We start from the raw sequence: 23,393 nt of genomic DNA on the forward strand, positions 1-23,393 counted from the left end.
TAAATTTTCCCATTTAGTAAAACACTGAGAAGATTGAAGAATATTTCTGAAGGTTTGTTTTGAAAAAAGTCCACAGTGGTCTTTTTTTAAAAACGTGAAAACAAGTGTCCAGGTCAGAGTAGTAAGAACATAAACACAGCGAACTAATTTGCTTGCGAAAAAAGCTAACGATGAGCGATAATTAAAAACCGGCTTGCTTTTGAACCTAATTGAAATAAATCATTGAACAGTAATATTTCGAATTTTAAATATTTATAGTTATTACTAGCTACTTGCTACACTGGTCTACGCCTGCCCCTTTTTTTTTTAATGTTGTTGAGTATTCAGTGCATTTCAATTCGATGCGTTCTATTTATTTATTGTAGTACCACGGATAAAGAGGTAAAGATGAAACATTGAATGGATGCTTTAATAGAAATAAAAGTAAGAAAAAAAGAGAAGTTTGTGGTAAATACCACCATTCCGTTATAATGGTCTAAAGATTGTGTGAAACATTTGAAAACGAAGGTTTGTCAACTACAAGGTTCAAATAACGTTTTGTGATTCTTGCTTGATTCAAATTCCCTTGCTCCCGACAGTTGATTTGGAATGGATTAGCGAGATCGTGTTCAACCACAGACCTAAAAGAAATTGGGTTTTCCTATTTATTTAAAAAAGAGGCTGTTTGGTTCAAGTTAAACTCATTGCCTGACATGTAAGGGAATTCCACGAAATGCAACTTAAAAGGGCGTTATAGCACCCATCGCTTTGCGATTCGTGCTACATCGGTGTCATGGCGTCAAATTTAACATGGAATAACCTTGTCGAGTAAGGCATAGCTAAAAAATCAATAAATGCCGTCCTCATTTTCTAAAAAAACATAAATATTTTGCAAAAGTAGCTTTATGGTACGTACAGATGATTAAGGTCGCTGGAGCTGGAAAAGGATCCATTTATCACTCCACAGAATATATCGCCTTTTTGTATAACTCTACGAGTCAACGAATAACATAAAAAATGGTTTTATGTTGAAGATGAAAGTTCAACATGACACGAGCGTGGGAAAAAGAAAAAAAACTGAGTCACCCAAGGGGAATCGCGCACATGGCCTCCCAGATACCGGTTGGGCGCTCTAACCAACTGAGCTACGAGAGACTCGTGGTGACTCGTGGTCATATGTGACACGCGTCCTGCCTACTGCAAGGATCAGCAATGTCAAAATCATCAAGTGTGTAGTAAATAATCAGGATAGTACAATTTTAATCTCGGTGATAAATAACGAAGATGGGACAAATAAAGATCCTAGTATATGGCCCAGCTTACCACGGGTCTCCCATAGCATAGTTGGTTAGAGGGTCCCCGGGAGAGCGCCCAACCAGCACGGCTTGGAGGCCATGGGTTCAATTCCCGTCGGGGACTCAGATTTTTTCTTTGTCCCACCCTCGTGTCATGTTGAACAATTCATCTTCATTATTCATCACCGAGCTTAAATTTTACCATCTTTATTATTTACTACAAACTTGAGGATTTCGACATTGCTGATCCTTGCAGTAAGCAGGACGCATATCACATAACAACCTAGTATATGGCCCAGCTCACCACGAGTCTCTCGTAGCTCAGTTGGTTAAAGCGCCTAACCGGTATCTGGGAGGCCATAGGTTCGATTCCCGTCGGGGACTGAGCATATGGCCCAGCTTACCACGAGTCTCTCGTAGCTCAGTTGGTTAAAGCGCCTAACCGGTATCTGGGAGGCCATAGGTTCGATTCCCGTCGGGGACTGAGCATATGGCCCAGCTTACCACGAGTCTCTCGTAGCTCAGTTGGTTAGAACGCCCAACCAGTACGGATGGAAGGCCATGGGTTCGATTCCCGTCGGGGACTCATTTTTTTTTTTTGGCCAATGTTGAACAATTCATCTTCATTATTTATCAACGAGCTTAAAATTCACCATCTTTATTATTTACTTCATACTTGAATTGTCGCCCAAACAACTTAGGATAAAATCATCTATGTCAAACGTACCGGCTGTATAGTTTCTCTGTAAAGGAAAATGATTTGGTTGTTACGTTTTTAATATCGTTTGAAGCTAGCAACCTGAAAAACAAGAAGAACAAAAAGCTTTAGAAAGCTTAAAACCGAGCGGTTAAAGATTAAATACATCTGTGAAAAAATCAATTTCAATCTGTTGAAGAAACAACAGCCTTGAAATGAGAATATGGTATAAATTAAAGGTACTGTGTCACGGATTTGGCTAAATTGAGGCATGCGAAATGACCATCACGATCAAATCACAATGATTGAAATATAAAAAAATAACCCCTTAAAACAGTGAAGAAACACTTCAGAAACTCAGCAAATTTAAAAGAAAATACGGATGGCCAAAAGTTGCGAAGATTGAAACGGATTGTTATATGTTTTTTTTTTAATATTGTTGGGCTGAACAGTTTTAGAAGTTAATCTCGTTTGCTTGTAACTTAAAATCATCACGCCCGGAAGACAAAGTTGGTTGCAAAGAAGCTATAGCTTTGTCATTTAGATGTAATGTCATTTAGAAGTAATTTATTTGCAAACATAACGTTTTACAGCAAGTATTTGGCAAAAATATACTTAACTCAGCCGTGACAAGTCTCTATGATATTTATGAAATTTTCTTGACACGACTTTGCCCAGTACTTGCAATGAGTATCAATCTCTAAAATCGCTTCATTTCTATCTACTGCTAATTTCCCTTGTTTATCGTAGAATTTAATAGATAAAAAATACTTGTAACTGCTCTATGGTCTGTTATAATCTCACAGCATGTCTAGATTTGTTAGTGTGGCAAATACTCCACTTGGTAGAAATTTGATAGCATTTGAGGACAAACGACTGCAAAAAAAATATTATTGTTAGATTGTACATTTTTTGCTAACATTTTTAAATGTTAAAATCTATTTCCCCGTAGGTTAGTTTATCTATAATTAATTATGATACATTGGGATTGATGCAGTACCATACAGTGTTATCTATGCGTTTCGTTTCACTTACAGTTCGTAAAGCTTTCTTTGGTTGACAAACACTCCATGAGGTAAATATGTAATAGCGTTTGAAGGCATCCTCCTTTGGAAAAGGTATTTCCCGGTTAGTAATGAAATGAGACTTCCATGTAAGTGACAAGGATAACTTAAGATAGTTACTTCACTACCAATTCTCAAAATTCAGATGAAAATAAAATCGCTGAAAACATTTTTTCAAAACTTGAGGTTGCCCAAAAAACGTCAACTCTTCTCGGTGTTTATAAATGTAATTAATCACCTGCTCTCATGTTTGATATGTTATGTCAAAAACCGAATTGGATAAAATAAGCCAAATTTCACCAGAAAATCGAGTAATAAAAACTTTAATTTGACAAAAATCGAGTACCAGAATAATTAAACCCTTTTGCGAAGCTAAAGATAAAAATAACTATCCTTGATAACACCAACGACAATTTCTTTCCAGATCCTGAGAAAGGGGATTTCAAAATTTTTTAACAAACATGTTATTTATAGGTAAAATCGCACGTGTAGCTATTTTGTAAAATCGTCTTTAAAGCGATTCCAGTGGAACTCGGTGGAACTTCGAAATTTGTTTTCGATGTTTTTTGTTTGATTTTAGAATTGATTTATTTTGATAAGATATTTAAAACAATAACATAGAAGTTTGCAATAAGATGTAAATAATTTTGATACATAATTCTGTCCAGTTGATACTCGAATCCTGGAGGATTCCGTCCTGTGAGTGCTTTGACAAACTTACAGTATTACTAGATTTTTTAAGTTGGTAAACACTCCATCAGGTAAAAATTTAATGGTGTTTGAAGACAAATCCCTATGTAAAGATCTAATTATTAATGATATTTAAAATCATAAAAATACACTAGTTGTATAAGGATGGGGATTCTGCGCCATGCGGTCGTGCAGCAGTGACGTCACTATAGTTGGGCGGGGCGGGAGGTATGACGTCACAATAGCTGCTTTTAATTTTTATTTTAATGCACTTTTTTAAGTTATGACTATCACTTAATGTCGGCATAACATGTCGGCAGCAACAACAACAGGATATCTAAACATTAATATAAGATTCATGTAAGATCAAATTAAAATTCCTGTTATTCTGGCGAGTCAATCAAATCAGTCGCACGCTTCACAAGTTGTCAGCTACTTTTAAACTAGTGGTAACCACAGGTTAAAAAGTGCGGGCCTTGGCGCACATAGACAAGGTACTGGTAGGCAGTGCCGATAAATTAATAACTGAAATGATAAAATGGACAAAAGACAAATATTCTGAGTAACGCGTCACGCAAGGATTTTTCAGTCGGTAAACTCGCGATGTTGTAAGTGTTATAACGAATTTCTGGACAATAACCGTTGTTGGAATCATTCGCTTTCCCGTAATTTATCTGTGTCGATAAATAAATGATAAAATGGACAAAAGACAATTATTCCGAGTAACGGGAATGCATGTTTATAATTTTGCTTATTGCCGCGATTTGGGAATTGTAATCGAGCACGCAGTGTGAACTGATCGGGATGTGAATTTTTCTCAGTCGGTAAACTTGCTATGTTGTCAGTGTTTAAAGAATTTCTCGACAATAAGCAACACATAACGCCTTCCATGTGACAGAAGGTTTAGATCTTATGTGACAAGCTGTTGAGAGATTAACTTATTTTTCGCATTCGTTCTTGGAGAACAGATTTTTCTCTTCCGGTGTTACGACAAACTGTCGTGATTGACACATTTTCGCATTCCGATCGTGCTTAGTGGAAGAACAAAAATTTTCAACTTCCGCTTCTCTGTTCGGTTTATAAACGTGGCGCGCACGCGTAAAACGCAATCCGCTGGTCACTGTCAAGATTAGGGTTGCGGGCCTCTCTTGGGCCCGCAAAAATATTTGAGAGGTACTTGTTTAACGTCATCACTTCTGCATGACAAACAAAAACGAAAGGAGAAACACAATTATTTCACAAAAAAATAAAAATATATAAAGTACAATGACCGGGTAAGATCTACACCACATTACAGTTACATTGATCGTTTGTTACTGTTAGCACCTACAATATAATTCCATTCATTTCTGCTTTCAAATGTTATTTTACAATATTATATGATATACATTACAATTACACTTAAAGATGAATTCCAGTCCGTACTGCGCAATCTCGGCTGCAATGTTTATGTGAGCCTCACACGAAGGAATGTTTACAAGCAAAACTAAAAATTCCATGACAAACTTACCTTTTTCTTCATAATTAACGCCAGATATCATTGCAGAACAAATAATAACGAGTAGAAGAACCTTGACGCTATTTTAAACCGACGTTTCAGCTCATCGGAAATACTTAAACGAAACGAACTGTAATGGTGGACTAAAGAACTTCATGTATGCTGTCACCAAACTGTAACGTTTCAATGAATTCAAAACAAAAACTAAAACAAACCCCCGTCTGCGCAGTACGGACTGGAAATCAGCTTTAATTGCACTAAATTCAATTAAACTTTATTAGATAGACTAGAGCAACCAAAAAGAACATATTCTAAAATATCAACATTTAACAAACAAAAAACTCTTTTAAGCTATTTTTGCTATGGTAAATTATAAGTTTACTCTATTTAAAAAAGTCATAGAAAACAATGTAAACGAACTAAAGCTTTGTAAGAACTGTCTGTAAACGACACGTTCGGTTTACTTACAGGTGGTATAGACTCGTGAGATTCGCAAACACTTCTTCAGGTAAAAAAGAAATCGCGTTTGAAGACAAATCTCTGGATTTAAAGGCATTACAAAATAAGCGTATTGTTACAAATGAACACTTTCTGATATGAAAATATCAAGACGCTCACCATTAAAAATACAAATACTTTACAAACATCATACAGAAGATTATTATTGGGACGTTTTCATACTCACCTATCTTATTAACAGTATTGAATTTTAGTTTTCAATTATAAATATATCCCCTTCGTACTGTATTCTACATTATAGCACTTCCATTGAAAAGATACCTTGTTCTCTGCTTGCTTTTATTTGTTTGACTTACAGTGACTCCAGATTTGTCAAATTAGCAAACACCCCAACAGGTAGAAATTTAATAGCGTTTGAGAACAAATCCCTGCGAAGGGTAAACATCCATTACATACAGTGGTTTTTCACAGTCATATATAATATCAGAGTCTGTCTCCGTATTTGTATCAGCCCGCGCAAAATGTTATCAGTCAATTGAATGGGACGTTGCAAACGATGAAATCTCCATATCTTTACAGGATATCTGTCATCTTAGGTGGGAGGGGGGGGGGGGTGGGAGGGGGGACAGGGGTACGCAATATCGGCGATCCGCTGTATTTTCGAAGTCCGTTATTCCGCTTAATGTATGGCAATTCGCAATCCGAGCGCGTTTTAAGGCCAAATACGTCTATCCGCGAACCTATTCACCACTTCAAATAGTATTGCCTTCAGGTCGTGAAGGGAAGTGTCTTTTGCGCGTATTCTAAAGCCTTTCCTACTATGCATCTAAACACCTTACATAACGTCGAGCTATCTTGTTTCTCTCTTTTTCGCTAGTAGAATCAAAGGAACAAGGCGATTTAGAAATGTCTAGTTTTAATCATCATCATCATCATCATCATCATCATCATCATCATCATCATTCACATCATCAACATCATCATCATTATTTATTTATTTAAACAATGTGAAAAAACGAAAATGATTATGTAGTAACCATTTTTTCTGCTCACAGTATCCGCAGTTTTACCAGGCTGGCAAACACTCCACCAGATAGAAATGTAATAGCGTTGGAAGACAAATGCCTGTGAAAAAGAACTCAACCAAAATATTAAAATTAAATCAGATCAGATTTATAGATTGCCATATTCCTTTTCCTTTGATAAGATCTCAAGGGAAACAGACATTGCTCTTACATACGCGCAACGCTGGGTGCCAGAGGCTTTGCGTGCGCGGTTTCCGGTCTGCATGAATGAACTACTGTTAGTTTTCGCTAAACACGCATCTACTGATTCCATTCCGCTAGCAGAAAAAATATTTTCTGTTTGATTATACACAGCACTGCTCTCGAACGAGGTAAATACTCTGCGCACTTCTCGAGCAGTAAATGTGCCGAAGTTTCACCAGGCGTACAGCGCGGTCTGCAAAGGGCCGAGTGAACCTTATATGTTATCTTTGGCGTTTTCTTGTAATGTTTGATCCTGCGTACTAGCAGTGACCAATATGCTTTAGAAGGTACCGACATTACATCTGTCTCTTGTTGTCCTTTAAGCCGCTATCGAAGACTCAAGTATTCGTGGCATTTTTGCTGTTAGTTTTCGTTTTACGAGCTAATCTAATCCGGAAAAAATGAAAGCGCATATTTTTCCCTTCGGATAAACCAACCTAAAACGGAGCTTTTAAAAACGGTCTACAGAGTGGAGAAATTTGAAAGCGCGTGCTAGGCAATGTAGTGTGGACGGCCGAAAACGGAAGTTGTCAAATACCCGCTGGCGCCAATGGCCACGCGCATTAAAAATCTTGATTCATTTCTTTCACCGTTCTCTGAGCAAACGTAAAATCCTTCAATTCCGCATCATGTACATGTTAAATTTCGACCTTCTTTTTGAAATTGATCGCTGTTTAAAATATTCAGCTGAAAACAGCTTTGAAATACGTGAAGTATTGTAAAGCTATTAAGTAAAATCAAAATTAATATTTTTGATCGACGTTATCCTCTGCTTTGACATTCTTCTAGGGCTGACGCTGCGTTTCGTTTTTATATTGATCTTGATAAGTGTGGACGGTGAACGCATTTTCATTTGTAACGCTCTCTTTGCTTATTCAGCTGGAGATAATTTTTAAAAACATTGAATAGATCTGGCTACTTCGAGGCACTTTTATAAAAAAAAAATGTAAAAAAGTAAAAATTTAATTTTACCTAAAAGTAAACGTAGATTACATTTTGTTTACTGGATGTTAGCTTAATTCTGTTGCAGGGACATGCTGAAAAATCGTCCATCAGAAAGGGGTATCGATCTCATCCTCGCGGCAGCATTAAGAAATACCCTGTTGTTGTTTTTGTTCTGTCCCTTAATCCCCTTATTGTTGTTTTGTCCTCTGCGAATCAACAACATCTGATCGACAACTAAATTGTGCGTGGTTTAGAAAGGTGAACTATGAAGGCTGAATCTTCGTGTGTTTTTCTCTTCTTTCATAATACTATTTGAAACGGTCTTTTTACATATTTTGGAAAAAAGTTCTTAATAAACTGATAGGCACAGAACAGATCAAGCAGACCAAAGCTGAATCCACTTAAGAATTCCGTAAAAACATAGTAAAGTTTTATTTTGCTTAAATCATTTTTGTGGGGGCAAAGCCGCCACATTGTTATCGACTGCGGGATTTATTTATTTATTTGTGTGTGGGTTTGCTTGTGTCACGTGGTCTTCTGCGAGAGAGCCTGGGGATGAGTCGGCGGTGCGTGTCGAGTAGGCCATATTGGATTTTGGCGTGTCGTACGTTTCGTGTGGTTTCTTTGATTTCACTGAGCTGTTCTTGAAGTTGCTCGTCATTACAGCAGCTCACGAAGTCATACTAGCCAACATTTCGTTTGGCTGGAAGTCTGTGCAGGTTGCACATCAATTCAAGAGAAGCTTTTACGCTTACGCAAGCCAATATTGAAAGCCGCAGAAACAGCACAATTTAATACATTTGTACTTGAATCAATCTATATGGCTATATGTTCTGATATATGTAAATTATTCTGCAATGCATACCTACGGAGCGATATAATAAACAAACCATTTTAGTGCTACTGGTTAAAAAAGGAAAAAAGAAAAAAATTGTCCCCTCTGGGATTCGAACTCGGGCCTCTGGCGACCTCTCGTTCCCCAGTCAGATGCCTACCCAACTGCGCTACTCTTACATTTTTAATGACGTAAGGGCGAAAATATCGTATATCAATGTAATAGACATTCCGCTGTTTATCTGTTATCATGTGCATCAAAGAAATGTTTGAATCACCTGCTGCTCATAAATTTTCAAGGAATGAATTTGCAAAAAATCACAAAGATTATTTGCCGCAATAAATAGCAGCCTTAAGGTAATTGAATGTACTAAATGAATTCACAAAAAAGAAGAATCAAATTTGAAATTATCAAGCCCCCACACGTACGCATCGCGGACCGATTTTTTATTTTATTTTAATGGCGTTTTTCTCGGAGTCGCCATCTCGATTGGTTACATGAGACATGTTGCACAATCATCTGCACGAGGGTGCGAAAAACCACAAATATTAATATTTGTGGTTAATATTTGTGGTTAATTAAAACTGCAAGAAATCGTAAATTTTGCTACTGTGTACCAAAAAATTGTCAAATTCGCTAAAGGCCGCAAATTTTGTAATTTTGTAACATCTGCAAGCCTGCTCAAGGCCAATGCTTGAATTATTAAAAAAAAAGAACAGCACAAAAATGGTAAATTTCCATACTACAATTTACTATTGGAAATATCGTTGAGTATGCAGAATTTTGTAAATCTTGTAGTGTGAAATGAAAATTCATGAAATGTGTAAAGATTGTAACCGTGCTGAATTCTGGACATAAGTGTAACGATATCGAGCAATCTTGGAAAAACATGTTCCTCCTTATTTCCCAGGGTGTAAAAAAATCGTTGGTGGGAATGAAAGACTTGAACTTGCTTTGCTTATGCTTAAAATGATCAGATCAGATTAGACTTTACTTACTTTTATTTTTATTTATTTTAACCAGCTAAAATATGGCCTGAGTTGCGCTTTTTTTTAAATTTAATATTTTTTTCAATATAATGACATAATATATCTTACAATGTACCGCTTTTATGCCTCTTTCATGTACAAAAATTGTATTTTTTTAGCCAAAAAGAGACTCCGTCAGTCATAAATTGTATAGCATTTGAAATCAAAGACCCGAGAAAAGGAATCATTGGGATAGTGAACCTGTCATAATCAATTATAACTATTAGTACAAGTGCAGGATTTGTTTATGTTCTGGGTTTACATAACACAGTAGCGTTAAAATTCATAAAGTAATCGGCATAACTTAAAGTTCTTGCAGCGTTCTGGGTTCCCTTCACTTACAGTTCTCGCAGATTTCTCAGGTTTACAAACACTCCCTCGGGTAGATATGTAATATCATGTGATGTGAATTCCCTATGTCCAAGGTATAATGTACGTAATTAAAAAAAAGTTACATGCACCTCATTGAAGAATCATTGACCCATGGAAAGCATAAACCATTAAAGGAGACTAGAAAATCGTATAAAATTATGGTACTCTTTGACAGAACAAAACATGATAATAAGACAGATTGCATAAGTGATGTTTTTAAACAGTTTTAACGCTCTCAAAAAAGGAAAATATCTAAGTTATCAATAAAAGAAATGCAACTGAGCTTATCAAGGCTTTCTACCCAGAATTCCAATGGGTCAAATCGTTCAAGGTTTATGCCTTTCACACGGTCAACATTTCTTCAATTAAGTGTATATGTTCGTGTGTAACTCGTGAACCACATAACAAAGTGGGACAAAGTGCTGAATTCGAATTGGTCTCAGGAGTCTTGGTGTCCTCTTTGTTACTTTTTAATTGGTCAAGCCATAAGTTTCTTGCTTCCGAGTGTTATTTAACTTTACTAAGTTTGCCTGCAGAAATATGGATTACTGATTTACTTGGATTTGTGTGGTACGATTCAGTTTCATTCATTCCTATTTTATTTATACAGTTACATCGAGGAATATTGTAAATGAGTTAACTGATCTTCAAACTTGATTTGTGGTTTACACATTTAAGTTTTTGTCAGTTATAATGTATTAAAATAATAGATCTATAATTCACTTACAGCGCAATCAAGTTTTTAAGGTTCGCAAACACTTCTCCAGGTAGAAATTTGATTTTGTTTGAAGGCCCACCAGTCATAAACCTATTTAAATTTTATATTTTGTATCATCATGATCATGAACATCATCATCATCATCATCATCATCATCATCGTCATCCAAATGATTTAGAGCAGTTAGCAACTCCTCCTCCTCCTTGTTTCCTTCATGATTGATAACTACCCATTAAAATTTATCCCTTTGAAAACTGCACTCGCCTAAATGTTCATTTAATATTTCAAAAACGAGTGCGAGTGTTTCATCGGGGTTTCCAAACACGAGAAAACTGATGAAAGCACGAGGCCGCAGGCCGAGTGCTTTTATAGTTTTCGAGTGTTTGGAAACCCCGATGAAACACGAAGCACGAGTTTTTGAAATAGCTTCTCAATCGGCGCCTAATTGCAAACAAAATATATTATTCACGAAAACTTAATTATTTTATTTCGTTTGTTTAATTAGCGTACAGTTTAAAATCGGGGCCTTTTTACAAACAAAGGATATTATTCACGTTAACATTTAATTGGTACTATCTTTTGTTTAATTAGCGCATACTTGGTGATGATTATGTAAGATGCGTGTTTTTCACAACTAAGCTTGTTTACTTCAAGCCGCCACAATTTGCATGCACAGTGGCGTCCTGCTAGTTTTGAAACGTGGACGGGTTAGCTGAGAATGAATCTCGCCGGTTTCGGCCGCCCAAAAGTGTGCAAGAAAATTTCTTGCTTACACAGTCCAACCGTAGAAGTACACAGTACAAAGACAAGTGAGCCGTTGAGGTTTTGAGAACTTGCCAAACAGCGCGCGAGCAAAAATTCCTTTTTCTTGACATGAAAAGTGTGTTCAAGGATTGTGAAATTCATCGCGTGCAGAGTCTTGAAGAGTGGAGGACCTGGATAGTCTGTCTTTACAGTATTGGCTCACAAAATTCGTCCAAAACTCGGTTGCGAATAGGAACGGTGGTCGCTACGAGATATTCAGGAACGTTTTTGAATTGCGCGGTAAACGTAAATATTAGAGTTATTCCAAACAGAAGCTTGTTTATTCAGTCGGTGTTTGTGTCATTAATATTTAAATTAGGATAACCCTGCATCACATGTACAAGGGTTTGACGTTTTATCAAACTCTAGAGTTTGATATTTCATCAAACTATCGTGGAAAGGCCTCGTAAACAATTCCCACCGGTGCCGTTTCTCTCAATCACCCCGGTTATAGTTAAGTTATGGGAACGAGGCGACTCCTACGGTACCCGCTAACGTAAGCCCCAAGCTAAGAACAGCCAACCTCGTTCCGAGGCTCTCTTTCTCTTTGCCTTCTTTGTTAAGTGGGTGATTTCTCTGTACATTTTCTTAAGGTGGCTCGATCGGATTTTTGAGTGACGATACCTCTCAACTTTGAGCAACTTGTATGCCACCGTAAAAGATCCGACTGAAAATCGATCAATACAGCTGTACTAAAGAAAGATGAAAGTTTCGAATGAGATAAGTTTCATCGAAATCGGAGTAACCATAGCAACATAATGACGTCACTACCCATTTTACACGAGACCGATTTTCTTGTAATAGAGGGATAATTTTGAAAAAAGGCTTCTAGATCTTGGACTTGACATAGTTTTCTCAAGGTCTGCAAAATTTGAAGAATTTCTATGAGAGCGTTTTCGAGAAAATTTTGGATGAAGTTTTCAGGTGCTAAAATACAACAAAAACAAAGCAGTCTTAAAACATTATCGAGAAAACGTTCACAAGGCCCGATCAAGTAACATTTTGGCCTTAAGTGAATCTTTAACTATCTAATTACCTTGGGAGAAAATCTCAGAGAAATCGTTTCATTTGATTTCTTGAAACATCGGCTTGAATATGAACTGGTATGAAGTGTTATTTCGCTCTTTTATCGAAAAAGGGCCTTCGCTTACTAAAATGATCGCAAAATAAAAAGCGCTCGATAGAATTTTTTTAAACTTGGCAGTCAAAAAGAAGAATAAGTTTGTAATGAAATGTCTAATTTTCAAAAAAATTGAAACATTCTAAGGCAGTTAATTGAAAGCCTTAATTCAGGTAAACATTGCGCTGTTTTTCACCCTACATCGGAATCGCTGCCTCATTATCTGTCTCCATTGTCTCAAGCCGCGTGCATTTGTAAATTCCAGTAGATCATGAATCACTAATTATTTATTACTGGAGATTTTTGTGTCAATTCTGCCTTGGCCTTGAAACTGTTAGGAGACTGAAGATAATACAAGTACTTTACTAGCCTATTCCTCGTTGTTATTGCATTTTGGCTTGTTAAATTAGCTTGTTTCTGTTCAGTTTTCGGAAAAAAGCGGCTGTTTTACATATTCAAGATGTGCTGAAATTTGCAAATGCACGGGGCACGACACAATAGAGACTTATAATGAGGCAGCGATCCGATGTAGGGTGAAAAACAGCGCAATGTTTACCTGAATTAAGGCTTTAAATTAACTGCCTTAGAATGTTTCAATTATTTTGAAAATTGGACATTTCATTACAAACTTATTCTTCTTTTTGACTGCCAAGTTTAAAAAAATTCTATCGAGCGCTTTTTATTTTGCGATCATTTTAGTAAGCGAAGGCCCTTTTTCGATAAAAGAGCGAAATAACACTTCATACCAGTTCATATTCAAGCCGATGTTTCAAGAAATCAAATGAAACGATTTCTCTGAGATTTTCTCCCAAGGTAATTAGATAGTTAAAGATTCACTTAAGGCCAAAATGTTACTTGATCGGGCCTTGTGAACGTTTTCTCGATAATGTTTTAAGACTGCTTTGTTTTTGTTGTATTTTAGCACCTGAAAACTTCATCCAAAATTTTCTCGAAAACGCTCTCATAGAAATTCTTCAAATTTTGCAGACCTTGAGAAAACTATGTCAAGTCCAAGATCTAGAAGCCTTTTTTCAAAATTATCCCTCTATTACAAGAAAATCGGTCTCGTGTAAAATGGGTAGTGACGTCATTATGTTGCTATGGTTACTCCGATTTCGATGAAACTTATCTCATTCGAAACTTTTATCTTAATTTAGTACAGCTGTACTGATCGATTTTCAGTCGGATTGTTTACGGTGGCGTACAAGTTGCTCAAAGTTGAAAGGTATCGTCGCTCAAAAATCCGATCGAGCCACCTTAAACTTGAAAGAAAACAAGAGTCTTCCTCCCAAAACTCAGAAAGCGTGTAAGCATTTACAATAATATAATTACGTCAAGGCACTAGTAAAACATAGCAAAATATGTCACCAAAACGAAACTAAAGGGAACAGCAACAAAAAGCAAGCAAATGGGCATTTCTAACTGAGTGCTGGGGCCCGCCATGCGGGGTTTTCCCCCTAGAAAACGCAATATCAGCTACCAAAAGATTAAAGCCCGAAAAATACCGCAACCTCGAGATCAAAACCGAAGTGAGCTCCCCGGAGTCAACCAGGACCACGAAAATAGTATATAAACGCAGTCTCAAAGATAACATACAACGACTTGGAAGGGAAAAACCAACCACACGGCGAGCCCCGAAATACCCCGTCTAGGACAGAGTGTAAGGTTTTAGATAACCCCTTTCGGGACAAGCCGACGCGGCGGTTAATCTCGCCTCCAGATACAACGATAATAAGTGATCTTTTATATTTTTCCATTTCTTTTTTTTTTTTTTTTTTTTTAAATAGCAGTTTATTTATTAACAATGACAATACAATACATTACAATACATAGCTTACTTAAAAAAAAAGCATTATTTAAGTTAAACAGAGGGCATGCCAAAATAAATTGATAAATAAATAAATAACAAAGAAAATAACAAAGAAATAAAAGGACAGAGGAAAGGTAGCGTGGCTGACTATTTTTTTTTTTTTGGCCTTTTTAAATACTATATTTAATGTTGAGGGTTACAGCTGTATCTGTTTCTTAGATTTATGCTTCTCTATTTGAATTTTGCTTGTAAGGATGGCCATGAAAGCTTCCCAGTAGTACTCTTCTTCTTTTCTAGAGGCTGTGTAAATATAATGTTTTGCGATAATCAAGCAGAGGTTTAAACCAAGTCGACGAGAGAAGTCATTGGTAACACCGTATATAATCATGTTTTCATCAAGAGTTATTGGCTCAGAGTTTTTGGAATTCCACCAATTAGTATAGTGAGACCAAAAACTTTTAACGTTCAAACAGGTAGCAAAAAGATGAGTAAGTGTTTGTCTGTCAGAGCATAGATGGCATTTATCTGTTTCTTTCAGTGCATCTCTAAAAAGCGTTGAATTTGTTGGCAGAATATGATGAATAATTTTAAATTGAAAGATGGCAAGTCTGGTGTCCTTAGTGACTTTGAAAGGAAGGCTATAAATGAGTTGTATTGTTTTCTCATTCAAATTTGCTTTTACCATCCTTTTTTCAGCAGTAGGTGTTAAAAACTTTTTTTTAACAAGGAATTCTGTTGCCGATTTGCAAGAGAGCTTATTTAAAGGTATTCTATCGTAATCTTTACCATCCAATGGCGCCTGGATATTTCCTTTTAGGATATTAATCCATTCTCTAGGGATTGCGTGGCATAAGCCATGATACGTAAGAAAGTTAGCTTTGATTTTAAATCTAGAGCAGAACTCAGAAAAAGATAGAAAGGCGTTGTTTTGGAAAATGTCTTTGATTCTAATGACTCCTGCTGCGTGCCATTTTTTGTAATAAACAGAAAATCCTCCAATTTTAAAGCAAATTTATATGTAATATAAATGCCAATTTACATGTAATATAAATTAAAGTTAATGTGACAACCATGAAAGGAGTTCAGAGAAGTCATAAGATCACTCTATTTAAATACGCAGATCTGTCACGCAATATGCTGCAAGACTATCACTCTTGCGTTACATTCAAAGGTCAAACTCACTTCTGAGTGTGATGCGCTATTCGGGCTGGCCAATCACATCGCCCCTTTTCTATTATGTCAATCAAGGCCATGCGGTTTTATCTAGACTTGAGTAGTTTTACTTCAAATTCTCTGAGCTCCCTAAAAGAGTTTTCACAATAATAATTATTGCTGTGATATCCTTCGATTGTTTTTCGCTTCAACATCGCTCCATCAGTACTTTATAAGTTATCCTGGTATCTGCCCACGAACTACGTTCCGGTTTTACACATTTTATTCTGTCATTCGAAGATAAATGTGCGGACGATCTGTCGAAGGCATCGCACTACTGAACAGGTATTCGGTCCAGCAACTCAGGAACTTGATATGCACACACAGAACAGATTACCTCTACCGGAATATGGCCACTCTACCGACTCGGCTTCAAGGTCCTGTAGTCTCCAAACCGCGGCTAAACCCGACACTACAGCATTATTTGTATGGTGGAGACAACATGCCTTCGTTTGCCCGAGATTATGTAAGCTTAATGTGAATGAACGACTTATAAAGAACAAGACGATTTCTTCAACTAAAATATACTATTCTCTTGTCAAGCCGGAGAACAGTCAACAAGGGTCAAGGCCGTCGCGAATGTCTTTCAAGCCTCGTCCAGCGCGCCGCCTTCTCTCCCGCCGAAAGTGGTCAGTAAAAAATTGGACAAGCAATCCGGATTTCCCTAGGGTGCATCTTGGCCAAGTGGAGCTTGCTAAAAGCTAAGTATAAATATTTATAAGCTGATTCTATTTTGCGTTATATTAGACCGGCGTTAAATGAGATTTCAATATGAAAACAAACGAAACTTAGAGCAATTTGCAGGCTGCCGTTTCCACCAGCCGTCGAAAAGCCTAAAGGGCTGGAAATTACAAGATACCGGTGGAATTCGCTATTGTTATCTTCTGTAATGTTCGAAGTCATGTCTTAATACCTGAGTAGACGAGACCCTTTATAATTTGGCTGCTCAAAGTTGAGGAAGAGCGACATAAACTTAACTTTGCTGGAGGCCAGGGTGGTGAATTCTCGTCCCTTGTCACTAAAGTAAAAATAGGACAAATAACAACTCAAAGCAACGAAAGTTTTCAGCTTATAGAATACTTTATGAAGATTCTAAAAATGTAAACAGTTTTTACATTTAATGCAAAAAATTTGAGGTATTTAAAGGTGCCATTGTCACTGCCATTTTAACAAAAAATAGGTTATAACTCAAGGGGAAATTGAACAATAATATTATTGTAGCAAGAATTTGATCCAAGACATACAGGGGCGTACCTGCCTTTACTACCACTAAAATTGCCTAGGAACGGCCCTGACATAAAATACAATAACAGGACTTTCTACGGGAGTATGTCACAGGAAATACAAAAGTGAGGATTCTAGGATCAAAACATAAAATTTTGCTTTGTAGTGAATACATTACTTTGTTCATGCAGAAGCATTGAACCATTTCAAGCCTGCCAAGTTTAGTGGCACAAGGATAAATCCAACAGGAGCTACTCTATCTACAATGAATGCATGTCTGTGTAGCAAGTGTCTTAATTGTTCAAATACGCCTTATTTTTCGCACCTTCTACCCTGATTGATTCTTGTGCGAGTTCTGCCTTCCTGCCATGTTTCTTAGGTCAGCAATGTATAATTCCAGTGGTGAATAAAAAACTTGTGCTCTGTATAAGGTCTTTTATTCCCGTTTTTCCCAGCACTTATTGAATTTGTGCTGTATCATTCAAAGGGAAACCATGAATAGGGCATTTTAGTATTAACAGTCTTGAATTTATATATCTACTCCTTTACGTGTATGAAATGGCTAGGTCACACCTTACGGATGCATTTCTGTACCATCAAAAGGCAAGCTTTGACCTGAAATCCTCAAGGGAATCAAAAGAGAGGTCGACTATTAAACACCTGGAGACGCTCGCTAAAAGCAGAGATCGAGTCCATGGGCAAGAGTTGGTACCAGCTAGAGAAGGATGCACAGGACAGGATGCTATGACGAGAGACTGTTGATAGTCTATACTCCTGAAAAGGAGTCGAGTGAAGGGCTACTACTACTTATTTACATGTTAACTTAAACCTATTTTATATTTTCGTGCTATTCGTCTATGGGGAATACACTTCGTGTATTTGTGGGGATGAAGTGCTCTGTACCATTCGCCCTTTTGCCCCATAGCCTCACAGGGTCAGCTTTCCCCTTATAGTGGGGCCCCGCAGTGTTGCTGTTGTTGGTTGTTGTGATTGTTCCCAAGGGTCCTAGAGATTAGGACCCCAGTTTCTTGGGAACCAGGGCATGTGGTTGTGGTTGTTCCCAAGGGTCCTAGAGATTAAGACCCCAGTTTCTTGGGAACGTTCCCAAGGGTCCTAGAGATTAGGACCCCAGTTTCTTGGGAACCAGGGCATGTGGTTGTGTTTGTTCCCAAGGGTCCTAGAGATTAGGACCCCAGTTTCTTGGGAACTAGGGCTTCCTGAAAGGAAGGAGAGGATTCCAGTCTCTCGTTGCCAACCAACTAACCTGTGATACATGTACCCTGCATGATTTCTATTGATGATTCTGATTGGCAACTCGAGCACTTCATCCCTTACCCCTTTTCTCCCACTGAACTTGTTGTCTTGTTTTAACTTCAGGGGTTGGGAACATTAATGAAACGATTATTCCAAATAACTTCATTCAAAATTTGCTCTTTGGTGTTAGGAGAGATACAATTTATTTTGCCCCAGGCGAGGAGAGCTTCTGAGTAAAAAGCAAGTGGCATTTCAATTTTAAGTGCTTTTAAGTCGAAATTACATTAAAGTAGAAACAAACCTCCGACATCCCTAAGGTAGCTCAATGGTATGTGGCTCCAACTTGAAGTTTCTTTACTGTCGTTAAGTCTTTTTATCCAGGAAACTTTAAGGGCTTCGTTGATTATTTCGAAATCAGGCATATCCAGTCCACCTTTTTCTTTCGGGCCGATCATAGTCTTTTGTTTTATTTTAACTTTCTTGTTCCACACAAATTGGGTAATTGCTTGATTTACCATTTTGACAAATTTCGAAGGAAAGGTGAGCACCGATGTGTTATATACAAGTTTAGAGATTGCGAGCGATTTTAGAATCGTTATACGGCCATATAATGTGAGGTTTCTAGGATACCATAAGTTGAGAAGGCTTTTCATTGTGTTCAGCTTTTGTTCGAAGTTTTTCTTGTAAGCAACTTCATCATCATATGAAAAGTGAATACCTAATGCGAGTATTGAATTGGAAGGCCAAGCTATTCCGAGGGGTTCCGTTGTATTACTTCTGTTCGCACCTAACCACAATCCTTCAGTTTTGCTTTTATTAATCTCTAGACCTGAGCATTCCTGAAAGTTTGACAATAGTTGGAACAAGTTTGTTGCAGATTTTAATTCAGAAACAAAGACAGTTGTGTCATCGGCATATTGAGAAAGCTTGAATTCTTTGTTATGTACATTAATTCCTTGAATAGATTTGTCAGTTCTGATAGCATTAGCTAAAATTTCAGCATATAAAACAAATAAAATCCCCGAGAGTGGACAGCCTTGACGAACGCCCCTCTCAGGTTTGAAAAATTCAGACGCATATCCGTTGTTTATGAAGCAACTGGAGCAATCCGTATAAAAGGTTTTTATCCACTTTTGAATGCATGGACCGAAGTTAAAAGCTTGTAGGGTTTTATGAAGAAAATTCCAGTCGGCAGTGTCAAAGGCTTTCTTAAAATCAATGAATATAGCCAGCCCAGGGATGTCTTCTAATTCAGTTACCTTCATGATATCCATAATAAGCCTAATGTTTTGACCAATATAACGGTCTTTGACGTAACCGGTCTGATCATCATTGATTATTTTGGGAAGAACTTTTGAAATCCTATGAGCTATGGCTTTAGTTGCGATTTTGTAGTCAACATTAAGTAGTGTTAGCGGTCTCCAGTTTTCAGTTTTCTTCCAGTTTTTGGTATAACTTTGATAATTCCTTGCTTTTGTGTTATATTTAAGTGTTGATGTTCGAACCCGTAATTTAAACTTTGTACCAACTCTTCACCCAGCATCGGCCAGAAGTGTAGATAAAACTCTACTGAAAGTCCGTCGCTTCCAGGGCATTTACCCTTGGCGCACTGCTCTAAAATGTGAAGGCATTCTTCGTTAGTAAGTGGGTGTTCTAGCTCATTTTTTCCAGTTTCATCTAGCTTAACAAGATTAGGATCCTCAGAGAATAGTTTGTACTTCGAATTGTTGCACGGTGCTGCAGTATAGAGATTTTTATAGAACATCTTTCCTTGTTCTAGAATTTCCTTCGGAGAAGTGATTTCTCTATCGTCGTTTGTTTTCAATTTTGAAATATGCGTCTTGCATTGCTGTCTTTTCTCTAAATTCAAGAAATACTTAGTGTTTTTTTCGCCTTGTTCATGCCAGCGTGTTCTACTTCTTATTATTGCGCCTTTTGTTCGATACTCCGCAAGCACATTAAGTTCAGCTCTAAGACGATAAAGTTTTAAAATGTTTTCTTTTGATCGCTCCGTCTTCAGCAAGTTCATCAAATGATCAATTTGAGTTTGAAGGTTTTTTTCCGTATTTCTGCGTTCTCTATTTCTCTATTTCTCTCTATCTCTCACTTCCATCTTTATCATGTCCCAGTAAAGACCTTTGTCCTCTAGATAATAGTGCTTTGTTTTAAAATCGGGTATCTTGTTAGAAAGTTCCTGTATGAAATTTTCATCACCCAGCAGGGAGTTGTTTATTTTCCAAAAACCGGGGCCTCGTTGAATATATTCTTTTGATTGCAGATTAAGAATAATTGCAGAATGATCAGACAATGTGTAATGAACAATTGTAGAATCTTTCACAGAGTTTGACAAGTCTTTTGAAACCAGCCAGTAATCCAGCCTGCATTGTACTTTTAGGGAATTGTTACGCCACGTGTATTGTGACTGATTGGGGTGTTGACTCCTCCATACATCTTGTAAATTGTACGTTTTGCATAAATTATTGATCTCGCTAATTACTGCTTTTTTCCTTTCAATAGAAGTTCCGCCGGTTTTGTCTAAAGGTGCTAGGGCGCAATTGAAGTCACCCCCAAGAATAATTTGCATATCAGCGTATTCTCGAAGAGTGTCATTGAGCTTTGAAAAGAATATTTTTTGACTGTTATTGTCGTTTGGGCTGTAAATATTGCAAAGTAAAAACGTAGAATCATACAGCGAGACTTCTAGCAGTATATACCTTCCGTTTTTATCAGCTATAGCGTTTTTAATGCAAACATCTAATTTCGGATTAAAGAGGATTGCAACGCCTTTGGAATGATTTGTCCCGTGACTGAAGAAAAAATTCCCTCCCCATTCTGATTTCCACACTGCTTCTATATTTTCCGTAGAGTAAGTTTCTTGAAGAAAGATTACATCAAATTTATAGTTGTGAAGCCATCTGAAAAGTTGTCTCCTTTTTCTTGTTTGGTTTAAACCTCTTGCATTGAGTGAGCAAAACGAAGATTTAAACGGTGTTGTCATATCCCGTGATTGTGTAATATTTTCTTACCGATTTGAGGGAAGACTTCATGGTAATCCGAGTTGTGATATTTGAACATATTTCGATTTTTGACAAAATAGTGCTATTCTTGCAGCTTGACTTTAGAAATAGGAACAAGGCATAGTTGTATCTTACAAGATTGATTAAATATAGTTGTTTACTTGTAAGTGTTACTGTATTTCTAAATATTAGCCAAGAAACCTCTAGAATAAATATTAACAAACAAACAAAAATTCTAAAAACTGCAAAAATATCGGACACACGCGAGCGACTGAAACGTGCCAGTTTGTGAGTAAACTAGCGTAGTGAACTACTTTGCCGACTAATTGAATAGTGGAAACCACGAAACACATAAACAGCAGCGTTAAACTTGAATACACGGCGAAAAGCCAAAATAAATTTACAACTATACACTAGCAAACAAATAAAAGAAGAGCTTATGTAACTTGGAAAAAGAAATAACGAATGCAAAACAGAACCTACGGCACACGGACAGTATCGCACTACGAACTACTTTACTAACCGAATTAGTAAAGGATGCAAGGAAGCCGAAAATCTGAAATCTAAATGTAAATGACTCCTTGAGTACGTATCACCTTACCGTGCAAGATTGATTCTGGAAGCCGTCTTCATCAGTAGTAACTAGGGACAGCGAATCTTATGAAGACAAAATTTTAGCGTAAAATGGGAACTTCTCAGTTTCAGGTCCGCGATATATTTGTCCATTAACAATAAGTTTGTCGACGTTGAAAGCGGCTGGAATCTTTTGCTTTTTGGCGTTTTTCAGGACCGGCAGCAGAGCTTTTCTCATTTCATCTATCTCCTTCGGGTAGTCGTCTGCGACACCGATCTTTAGCTCAGAGTCGATGTTCTTTACGTGTTGAAAAATACTCGTCTTATCTTTGTAGAAGCTCAGCTTTGCTATAATGGGTCTTGGTTTGTCGCTAGGCGTCTTCGAGGAACGTTTAGTGGGTATGCGGTGCACTCTTTCAAATTGTAACTTGTCAACAACTTCTTCTGTCATTTTGAGCTCATTAATGAGGAGTTGTTTTAGCACCTTTTCTGTTTCATACGAATTGTCTGCTGCTTCTGTTTCTTGGACATTGAAGAATTTGACATTGCTTCTCCTGGACTGCGCCTCGATTTTAATGTTCCGTGCCGTCTGTTTCTGCAATTGCTGGTCAACGGTGAGCAGCTGGGCTTTCATGTTATCTAATTCGGTTTTCATTTCTTTTTGGATCTTTCTCAAATCCTTCGCTTCGTCAGTAGCCCACTGCAGCGATTTCTTCAACTCTGCATTTTCTTCTTTTAACGACGCGAATTGGGCGTTGAGATCCTCAACCAGAGGGCAGAGGGAAAGCAACTTATCGAGCTTCAGGTTGATTTCATTCAGACGTTCATCGTACATGTCTTCATTCATCGTACCATTTTCATCTTGCTGGCCGCCATATTGGTCTTCCATGAAAGCGGCGTCGGTCGACTCGTCGTCTGTCTTGGAGCTGTTTTCCCTCTGTCGTTTTCTACTTCGTTCCTTTTTTGATTCGTTTGGCTTTTCGCTATCCTTATTCATTTCATTTATTCAGCTTCGAAGAAAACGATGACTTATTTCTCCGACATTTGGCGGAGCGTCGCAAGACGCGTCCGTCCACTTAGTCCACTTTAGTTCTCTTTTCTTGTTTTTTTTTTTTTTTTTTTTTTTTTAAGTTTCTCATTTCTTTCTCATCTTGTAACTTGAGTCTTCTTTCTCTCAATATCTTTTTGTTAATCTCTTCATTTCTTTTCTACTTTTTTTTCTTCATTTCTTTTTCTTACTTCTTCTTTCTCTTATTTTTATCTCTTCATCTCTTTTCTTTTTTCTTTTCTTTTTCTAACTTCTTCTTTTTCTCATTTTTTTTAACTCTTCATTTCTTTTCTTTTTTCTTTTTTATCTTCTTCTTTTCCATCTCTTAATTTCCATTTTTTTTTCTTTTTTGTACATTTCTCCCATGTTTAAGCTTCTCCTCCTTCCTCCTCTTCCCGTTTTACGCTTTTCTATTTTGTCTGTTCCCTAAATAATGTAATTAAACAATAACACAAGAAAATATAAAACAATACCGACAGTTAT

The 23,393-nt window shown here is 37.2% G+C and overlaps 2 protein-coding genes across 4 annotated transcripts in view; both read right to left on the bottom strand.

The window, feature by feature from the left end:
- The window catches only part of LOC144661375 (uncharacterized), a 36,338-nt gene extending 28,100 nt beyond the window's left edge, over positions 1-8,238 (bottom strand). The window contains exons 1-8 of one of the 3 annotated variants that reach the window (XM_078522107.1): positions 6,736-8,238; positions 6,039-6,110; positions 5,692-5,763; positions 3,757-3,828; positions 3,007-3,078; positions 2,776-2,847; positions 2,002-2,073; positions 896-970 (exon numbers count right to left, since the gene is read on the bottom strand). In XM_078522107.1, coding sequence (XP_078378233.1) covers positions 896-970; positions 2,002-2,073; positions 2,776-2,847; positions 3,007-3,074 — 287 coding nt within the window. In that variant the 5' untranslated portion in view covers positions 3,075-3,078; positions 3,757-3,828; positions 5,692-5,763; positions 6,039-6,110; positions 6,736-8,238. Of the gene's footprint in view, positions 1-895; positions 971-2,001; positions 2,074-2,775; positions 2,848-3,006; positions 3,079-3,756; positions 3,829-5,691; positions 5,764-6,038; positions 6,574-6,735 lie in introns of those variants that run through there. The other 2 variants (XM_078522106.1, XM_078522105.1) reach the window with 2 other exon arrangements.
- The window catches only part of LOC144659141 (uncharacterized), a 30,889-nt gene continuing 14,227 nt past the window's right edge, over positions 6,732-23,393 (bottom strand). Inside the window, exons 6-8 of the mRNA XM_078519586.1 lie at positions 10,858-10,938; positions 10,101-10,172; positions 6,732-6,807 (exon numbers count right to left, since the gene is read on the bottom strand). Of these exons, the coding sequence (XP_078375712.1) occupies positions 6,732-6,807; positions 10,101-10,172; positions 10,858-10,938 (229 nt within the window). The remainder of the gene's footprint in view (positions 6,808-10,100; positions 10,173-10,857; positions 10,939-23,393) is intronic.

The sequence above is a fragment of the Oculina patagonica genome, chromosome 7, assembly GCF_052425735.1.
Source record: "Oculina patagonica isolate OP01 chromosome 7, crgOcupat, whole genome shotgun sequence".
NCBI lineage: Eukaryota > Metazoa > Cnidaria > Anthozoa > Scleractinia > Oculinidae > Oculina > Oculina patagonica.